The 9347-nt window shown below is 39.7% G+C and overlaps 1 protein-coding gene across 1 annotated transcript in view; it reads left to right on the top strand.

Annotated features, from left to right (window-relative positions):
• The first annotated feature begins 6390 nt into the window (after positions 1-6390).
• CTSO (cathepsin O) overlaps positions 6391-9347 on the top strand; it is a 71131-nt gene continuing 68174 nt past the window's right edge. Inside the window, exon 1 of the mRNA XM_072621349.1 lies at positions 6391-6650. Coding sequence (XP_072477450.1) covers positions 6510-6650 — 141 coding nt within the window. The 5' untranslated portion in view covers positions 6391-6509. The remainder of the gene's footprint in view (positions 6651-9347) is intronic.

Here is a 9347-nt window from a genome sequence, read left to right as displayed (position 1 = left end):
ATACATAAAATCATTTCATATTAAAGAAAATTATGCTCATTTGATTCACCTAAAACATACCTACCAATGACTTTCTATTATAATTCACCTGTGGAGCATCCTTTCTTAATAACCAATAATACTAAGCCAGCCTACTTGGACTCTATTTGCCCTTGTACTGTTTTTCCATTATAAAGATTTATTGATGGAAATATTTACCATGTCCATCTTTCACAGCACTAGGTTTTCTGGGAAGAAATCCAAATGTAAATCCAAGAAATGCATCTTGAATGACATGTATGATGTCATTACTTAATAGACTGTGAGAAAATGGTTTCTTGGTAACCATTTGCTTCTCTCAAAAAGGTTTTGGTCACTTTTTTAAAAAAGTTGATTTCCGTGGAGCTCCGTCAACCATTCCTTCAAAATTTTCATCTCTCATCACTTCCATTTTTTGAGGATCCATTTTAGCCTTTAATTTTAGCCTTATTGATTTCTGAAAGTTTATTTTTCAGACAAAAAAAATCTCTCTCACTTCAACAAACCATCTTGACAAAACTTTTCATTAAACCAAGTTTAACATTTACTAGTGCAAAGAACTTTCGTGGGGCAATGCAGTTGTTGTCATGTTTTTTTGTTCCAGATTCATTCTTTCCTTTGAGGCCAATGTTTTTTAATAAATATTGTTTTTCTTCCTCTGCTGTCTCATTTTTATCCTTAGTAAAAGAACAAATACTTTCACATGCCTCAAATACACAAAAGTTGGTCTTTTGATACTTAATGTTTCTCAAGAGAAGCTGAATGTTTTGAATGTACTTTGCTTCCTTATGATATGAATGATATGAATTATGATATGAATTCCCATACTGGTAGCCTAGATTAGAAACCAAAAGCTAAACTTGGTTTTTGGATATGTTAAGATCACAAACATGGTCATAATTTAGTAGGGTAGCATGGTGCACTGCCACTGGATTTGGAAAACCTAAGTTCAAATCCTCCCTCTCGTAGTTATTATTGGCGAAGTTACTTAGTCTCATTGAGACTCATTTTCCTCATTTGCCAAATGAGGGAGTTGCATTAACTGTCCTCTAAGGTCCTTCCAGTCAGTGCTGGTAGTAAAGGGCTCACACTGAAAACTTCACAACTTGAGGTTCCCTAAACTAGAGACTGATCTAGGCAACAGGAAACCTGATTCATCTTCCCTCAAACCCTTCCCTCTTTCTCATGTGGCCATAATGAAATAAGTAGTATTATTTTGTTTTGTTTTGAAAGTAGAATTTAATTTCTGAGATTTTTAAACATATGGCTACCAACAAAAATAATTTTGATGATTAACATACAAGGCATATTAAGAATTTAAGTAATGCCAACTAACATCTACAGAATAGAAAACAGGATTAGAAAATAATAATCACATTTACAAATGATCCTGATACCCACGATCTGCTCATATTGAGAGTTTAACTGCATGACTGAACAGAGGTGAATACTTCCAGGGAGAGTGATGTCAAATTATAAACACCTGGCTCTCTGGAGGGAAAAAAATATGCAGAATACACTACTAAATTTAATTTGCATTATTATATTTTCTCCGTCACTTTCCTAAATGCAGAAAATCAACAAAACAGTAAATCAAGCCCTCATTTGTAACAATTCACTGATTTCCAAGGTGTAAATGCTCTCCCTGAAAATTTAACAATCAACTTTCGTAGCTTGTTCAAGCTGGCTCCAGCAAATCATTTAACACATAGAAGTCAACTAGCAATGTCTCACTTACCACCCAGGGGTGGGGAACCTGTGGCCTCAAGGCTACATGTAGCCTTTTAGGTCCTCAAGTGGGGCTCTTTGATTGACTCCAAACTTCACAGAACAAATCTCCTTAATAAAAGAATTTGTTCTGTAAAATTTGGGCTCAATCAAAAGACTACACCCAAAGACCTAGAAGGCCACATGTGGCCTTGAGGCCACAAGTTCCTGAGCTTGCTCCTTCTTCTTCCCCCAAAACTACACCACACTTTTTTGTCTCACACTGCACAATTCATGCCAAAATTCATGGGGTGTTCAATAATTAGGGCAGTTGTAGTATACTGACTCCTATATTAATTTCCTCCAGGTTAGTACCTAGCTCGTCACCATCTCCATCTCCTACCCCAAACCTGCCTTTGAATGAGGGCTCTTTAATATTCACGTAGATATTCTCTCAAACTCCTGAACTTCTCATTTCCTCAACCTGCACAAATCTCATGATTTATTCCTTTACTCTACTTCAGTCACTTACCTGATCTTGTCGTGGTCCACAAGTGTTCCATTTCCCTAATTAGAAAGTCTGATTGTTCCCCTATCTGATCATTCCCTATTACTCTACATCTCTTTATCTTCACCCCTCCACTTCCTCCATCCCTCAGTATTTTCTCTATCCCTGCTCTGCCTTCACTTTTCTTTCTTTTCAAACTCAACCCAATAGTTAGCAATTTCAACTCTATATTCTTGAATCCTTTGTGAAGAATTCTTGTCATGCCCTTTTCTACTGACAAACTTCAGTTCTCAACTGCTCCTGCTATTTCATAGCTGTGCTAAGTGGGTATATCAGAAATTTATGTTACCCAATTTTAACTAGACCTTCACTGCATCAAGGCAGAATTGTCTATTCTTTCGTAGCTCACTTACCAAAGACTGTTCCCTGCTCAAGGTCCCTATATCTCCTCCTCACATTCTCTCTAAAATTAGGAAATTAGGACTTTACTTGTTACTTTACTTTAAAAATAAAATTAAGCTATCTGACATGAACTCTCTCCTCCCATTTTCTTCTTCTCAGAACCCCTTAACATCATCTCTCATTCTCTCCAATGTGCCACTTAGCTTCCCTGATTTCCTTTTACCTCAAGGGTAAAATATAAACTTTTTAGTTTAGCTTTTGAAGTCCCTATACAATTGGCCACAAGTCTATCATTCCTGGCCTTACTATCCCTTCCATACTCTGCAATCGAGCCAAACTGGCCTCCTCTTAGACATAACACTCCATCTTCTGTCCCCATGCCTTTTCATTGGCCATCCCCTATTCCTGGAATGCACTCCCTCTTTACCTCTGCCTCATATATTCTCCTCCTTTCTTTACCATGAAACTTAAACACCATCTTTCTTGATACAATGCCTTTTCTGATACCTGAAAGTGTTTATCTCCTCCATCCCCAAATGCCTTCTATTTATCTACTTTGGATATATTTGTATTTTTAATTTTATATCTATGCTCTATATGTATTTTTCTCATCCATTAGAATGTAAGCACTTTGTGAATAGGGATTGTTTCAATATTTACTGTATTTGTATCGTTAGCGCCTTAATAGATACTTAATGTGGGAAATGAATATTTCTCACTTATATTTAATTACTAATTATTGTATTGGGAGCAAGTTTTTCCCCTTTTCTACTTCCTCATCCAGAAATCAATCAGTATGGGAATTTTCTCTTAGAGATTTGACCAAGCCAAGATCTAATCAAACAGTATAAGAAATTCTAAGTTTAGGCTAATGTGTGTATTCCTGCCTAGGTGTTTGCTCTGAGAGGTCCTGGGAAATGTTGATTCTCCCTATTATCAAGAGAGGTGATATGGAAATTAAAGTCGCTTTGAGCAAGATTGGATTGACCCTAAGTCATGTCCCCCAAGATAGCCCACTTCTTATTTCATTAACCAATCAGGAGTGATTAGGCATCCCTCAGAACATCTCTTGTTCAAAGGACTTATAAACTGTGACCCTACCAGCATTAGGGGTCTGAGACAGCTAAATGACAATCCTTTTATTAATAACACAAAATGAACCCAGAAACCATGTCCCCCAAAACTTTTCAATTGTCACATTAATAAATAGCTAATAAATTAATAAATGCCTAATAGGTACTTCATAACTACTTGATTGATCAACTGATTGCATAGTAATGATTGATCAGGAAGCTCTGAAATTTCAGCCTTGAAAAATGTCTGTGTAAACGCTAAGCAACAGCCACATGACCAAAATGAATGTTGAACAATTCTACGTACTCCTATGTAGAACTAGGAGGAAAAGATAGACGTTTCAGTGAAACTTGTTTCAGTTCAATATTTCTAGCAACTAGACTTGACCAGAAATAAAACAGGCTGTTTTGTGGGGAAGTTTCTCATCACAGAAAGTATTCAAGTAGAGAGTAGAGTACTTTTCAAGTATATCCAAAAGGGTTAGCCTGCATCAGGTGGTAGGTGCCTTTTAATATTTTATGAAAACAAAATGAAAACAATTTCAGAAAAAAAATTAGAATTAAGAAGGACACGTGATGCCAAGAAAATATGGATGATGAGTATCTTTAAAGCACCCATAAGACACACATTCTGAACTCACTCTCCCCAACTCCCATTCTTATTAGTTTACAGAGATCGTGTGTGAAGCGTTTTGTAAACCTGGACTTGGTATATGAATATGCTATGGTATTATTTTTCATTTTAATTTTTAAATTTTTATTTTTAGTTCCAGATTGCTCCCTTCCTCCAGTCCCTCCCCTACCCATTAAAAAAACAAGCAATACAATATCTACTATATATTATTTGTAAAAGAAAGAAAAGGAAGAAGGAAATGGAAACATGGAAGGGAACATTCCTGAAAAATTCACAGCTGGAAAGAAATGACAAACAAGGAAAAGATGATAATCACTCATAACCTTAACATGCCACTGTAAGAAATAATGAAGAGAAGTGAAGAATCAACCTATATGCATATTTAAATTTTCCCATTCATTTTACTGTATTGGGGGTTTATGACCAGAACTTTCTCAGAAAGAGGTCCTAGAGGATTAAGCATGCTACCCACTTCCTGACAGAGAGAGCTGATGGAGTCAGGGTGTAAAACGAGACACAGTTTTACGAATGGGGCCAATGTGGAAATTTGTTTTGCTTGACGATGCATGTTTGTCAAAAGGTGTTCTTTTTTTAATCACAGAAAAGAGATTTTTGTTGACTGAAAAATAAAATGCAAATTTTATATATAATAACAATTAACTTTACACTATATACACATTTCATAAATATATTTAAATATATTATATAAACATAATTTCTAAATTTTAAGTAATATATACACACGTTGACTTGTATGTTGCTTGTTATATAATATAGTCATATTATGTAAATGTTATATAATGTAAATATTATGTGTAAATATGTATAAAAGTTTCTATAAATATGTAACAATATATAACCTAGTTGTACATCCATCATTTTATTTTAACATCTCATCTATTTAAAAATATTATTTGTATGTTTGCAATCACATATCCTAAAATCCTATATAATAAAATATAAATATATAAGGATTATATAAATATTATATGTAAGCCAATATTTATATAACAGATTTGCATACCATATGATTACAATAATATGGCATCTGTTGCATTTATATACTATATTTTATGTAATGTTTATGTAAAATATGTAATATATTGTCTATGAACATTCCATATTGCATATAAACATTTTATGGTGTAAACATATATTTATATATTATGTAAATTTGTGTAACTTACATATATTATGTAAATTTATATAATTTATATTTATTCAGTCCTATTCTACATGTTATTAATATTTAAATATTTATGAAAACAAATTAATACTACATAATAAATAAAATGTATTAATATCTAAAATATTTTTTATATCATTTTTATATGATCTACATTATATAATAGCCAGTATCTGTAATACATAAATAGTATACACACATAAAATAGCGCAGGCAGGGATTGAGTGACTGGCTCGGGGTCACGTGGCTAGTAAGTATCTGACGTCACATTGGAACTCTCGTCTTTTAACTCCAGGCTAGCCCTCCCCCCACAGCCCCACCCGGCTGTCCCCATAAATAATATATTTAAATATTATTTATACATTCTGTTTCATAATATATTTATTTAAGTAAATGTATTTATATGTGTGCTTAAATGACACGCATTAAATTTGTATTATTCAATTCATATATGCATATATACATTTATATTTTCATTAGCAGAATCTGCTTTAGATAAAAATTTACGATTATCCAATTACTGACTATTAAATACTTATTTAATAGGACTTGTTTGGCATAAATGCTAAATAAATAAAGTGTGCCCCGTCTGAATAGCTAAGTGCATCTTATATAAACAGATTAAAGTACTCATATAAATTAAATTAGATTTCATCTAAGTGAATGCTTTCGAGACCTGGAAGGCCAAGGCCGGGGAATCCGCAGCCGGGTGTGTCCGGCCAAAGCCGCAGGAAGAGCCTGGAGGGGAGCCCCAGAGGCCACGGCGCCTAGGCCAGGCGGCAGGCCGGCTGCGGAGCACCGCCCCCGGCCTCGGCACCGCCCCCGCCCCGCCCCCGCCCCGCCCCCGCCCCTGCTCCAGCTGGAGGGGGCGGAGCCTCCAAACCGAAAGGGAAAGAGGCCCGGCGGAACCGGGAGCGAGCCCCGCCCCGGGAGTCAGCCCCACCCCGGGAGCGAGCCCCCCCCCCCCGGGAGCCGGCCCCCATGAAGCCGCCCGGGCTGCGCTGGCTCTGGCTTCTCTGGGGCTGCAGCTGCTCCCTGGGCGCGGCGGCGGCCCCCTACAGCAGCCGCTCCAGCCTCGCGTCCGCCGCGGAGCGCAGCGACGAAGGCTCCGCCGCCTTCCGGGTACCGACCCCGCCACCCCCACCCCCTCCTCCTTCCTCCTTTCCAGCCTCGGCTGCCCGCTTCCCTTTCCAGTGTGGTTCGGGCAGGCGGAGGGGCGGGGCACGGAGGCGCCGAGATTGGCCTCGCGAGGCCGGCGTGGGGTCGTGTCTGAACATGCCCCTGGCTCTGTGTGTGTGTCTCTGTCTGTCTGTCTGTCTCTCTCTCTCTCTCTCTCTCTCTCTCTCTCTCTCTCTCTCTCTCTCTCTCTCTCTCTCTCTCTCTCTCTCTCTCTCTCTCTCTCTCTCTCTCTCTCTCTCCTGTCTCTCTCTCTCTCTCTCTCTCTCTCTCTCTCTGTGTCTCTCTCTCTCTCTCTCTCTCTCTCTCTCTCTCTCTCTCTCTCTCTCTTCTCTCTCTCTCTCTCTCTCTCTCTCTGTCTCTCTCTCTCTCTCTCTCTCTTCTCTCTCTCTCTGTGTCTCTCTCTCTCTCTCTCTCTCTCTCTGTCTCTGTCTCTCTCTGTCTCTCTCTCTGTCCCTGTCTCTCTCTCTCTCTGTCCCCTGTCTCCTCTCTCTCCTCTGTCTCTCTGTCCCTGTCTCTCTCTCTCTCTGTGTCTCTCTCTCTCTCTCTGTGTGTCTCTCTCTCTCTCTCTCTGTGTCTCTCTCTGTCTCTCTCTCTCTCTCTGTCTCTCTCTCTCTCTCTGTCTCTCTCCTCTCTCTCTCTCTCTCTCTCTCTCTCTCTCTCTCTCTCTCTCTCTCTCTCTCTCTGTCCCTGTCTCTCTCTCTCTGTGCTCTCTCTCTCTCTCTCTCTCTCTGTCTCTCTCTCTCAGTCTCTCTCTCTCTCTGTCCCTGTCTCTCTCTCTCTCTGTCCCTGTCTGTCTCTCTCTCTGTCCCTGTCTCTCTCTCTCTGTGTCTCTCTCTCTCTCTCTCTCTCTGTGTCTCTCTGTGTCTCTCTCTCTCTCTCTCTCTCTGTGTCTCTCTGTCCCCTGTCTCTCTCTCTCTCTCTCTCTCTCTCTCTCTTTGTCTCTCTCTCTCTGTCTCTCTCTCTGTCCCTGTCTCTCTCTCTCTCTGTCTCTCTGTCCCTGTCTCTCTCTCTGTCTGCTCTGTCTCTCTCTCTGTCTCCTTGACCTTGTTATCTGTTTCCCTCGAGCACACGCCTCGCCAGCCTCTACTGCCCCTTCTCTGCACACACTCCTCTCCCCTTTTCCTTCCTCCCCTCTCTTCCCAGGACAGAATGGGATTTTCTTTTTTAAAGTGGTTTCAAGGGCGTTTGCAATCAGCCACTCCAACCCTTTGATTTTGAAACCCAGAGAATGCCCAGTGCCACCTGGGCATTACTGGCACAACTGGGATCAAACCCAGGGGCCGCTGGCATCACATTGGGAGCCCCTGAATCATGAAATGTTCATCAAAACAGGTGCCGCAGTTGGGTTTTGTAGAAAGAGATACTCTTTGAGTAGTGTCCAGATGATTACGTTTTAAAGAGAGAGATAGCGGGACTAAAAAGTTCTGCTGCTCGAGGTCTTATTTTAGCCAAACATTTTAAGTCTTTGTAGTGTAAAAGATCCTAGATTTTAAAGGTGTTCGAGGACAACTGTTTTTCAATTGGGTTCAACTCTTGGTGACCCCCATTTGGGGTTTCTTGGCAAAGATACTGGAATGGTTTGCAATTTTCTTCTCCAGCTTGTTTTACAGATAGGAAACTGAGGCAATCAGGGTTGAGTGACTTGCTTAGAGTCACACAGCTATTAAGTGTCTGAAGCCAGACTGGAACTCAGGAAGTCTTCTTTACCCCAGGTCTGGCAGTCTACGTATGCACTATGGCACCACCTACCTGCTGTTCAGCTGCGGGGACTCCCCTCTAAAAGGCATTAGCCAAAGTGGCAAGTCATGAGCAACAGAGTCAGAATTTGAACTCAGGGCTTCTGACTCCCAAATCCTTGTTCTTTCTGTGACACCACTGTAGAATAGATGAGTGCTAAGATGACTTTCTGCCCTAAAACTAGTCTAGACTCAGGCTAGGACCAGGCTTCTTCAAGCCATTGAAGGGAGAACCCCACATGTTACTGAAAGATCTTGATAGGGGATCTTATGAAAAAGGAGTGGATTGAGAGGATGCTTCTTCAGGGAGTAAGATAGTAGTATTGAAATCTAGAGCAAATTTACTTCCACTCTTCTGCTAAGGGATGTTTAATCCAAAATATGGTAAGAATGTGCATGCACCCTAATCAACGGAAAGTCTCTTCTGTGAATCATATCCACTTGTCTGGAACTAGGGCTTTCTAACTCTATGGCCACTAAGTTGTCTCAACTACATATTAGATATTTATCATACAGATATATGTGTGAATCTTTATCTATCTGACTAGAATACTATTAAATGTATAGGTGGTATTTGGAAAAAAAAATTTAAATGATCAATATTTAGCGCTTTTCAATGCTTCTGAACCCAATTCTCCAGTGGAAGTATATTTTTAAAAACTATGTTGTCATCACAAGACTAAATGAAAAATTCTTCTCCAAAGGAGTGATGACAGTAAAGTGAGCTTCTACTGAGTTCCTCTCCTGGCAGCTACCTCCCTGGAATGCTTACTGTCTTTCCTATGGATTATGGGTAATGGAGAGACAGGGGGTGGGGAGTGAAGTGTCGAAGGGGGTAGAAAGGGAGGGAATGAGGTCAGAGAAGAAGCCTTTTCTCTCCCTATAACCAACAACATTCACTAAA

This window comes from Notamacropus eugenii, chromosome 6 (assembly GCF_028372415.1).
Source record: "Notamacropus eugenii isolate mMacEug1 chromosome 6, mMacEug1.pri_v2, whole genome shotgun sequence".
In the NCBI taxonomy this organism is placed as follows: domain Eukaryota; kingdom Metazoa; phylum Chordata; class Mammalia; order Diprotodontia; family Macropodidae; genus Notamacropus; species Notamacropus eugenii.
This window is presented reverse-complemented; position numbering and strand designations above follow the sequence as displayed.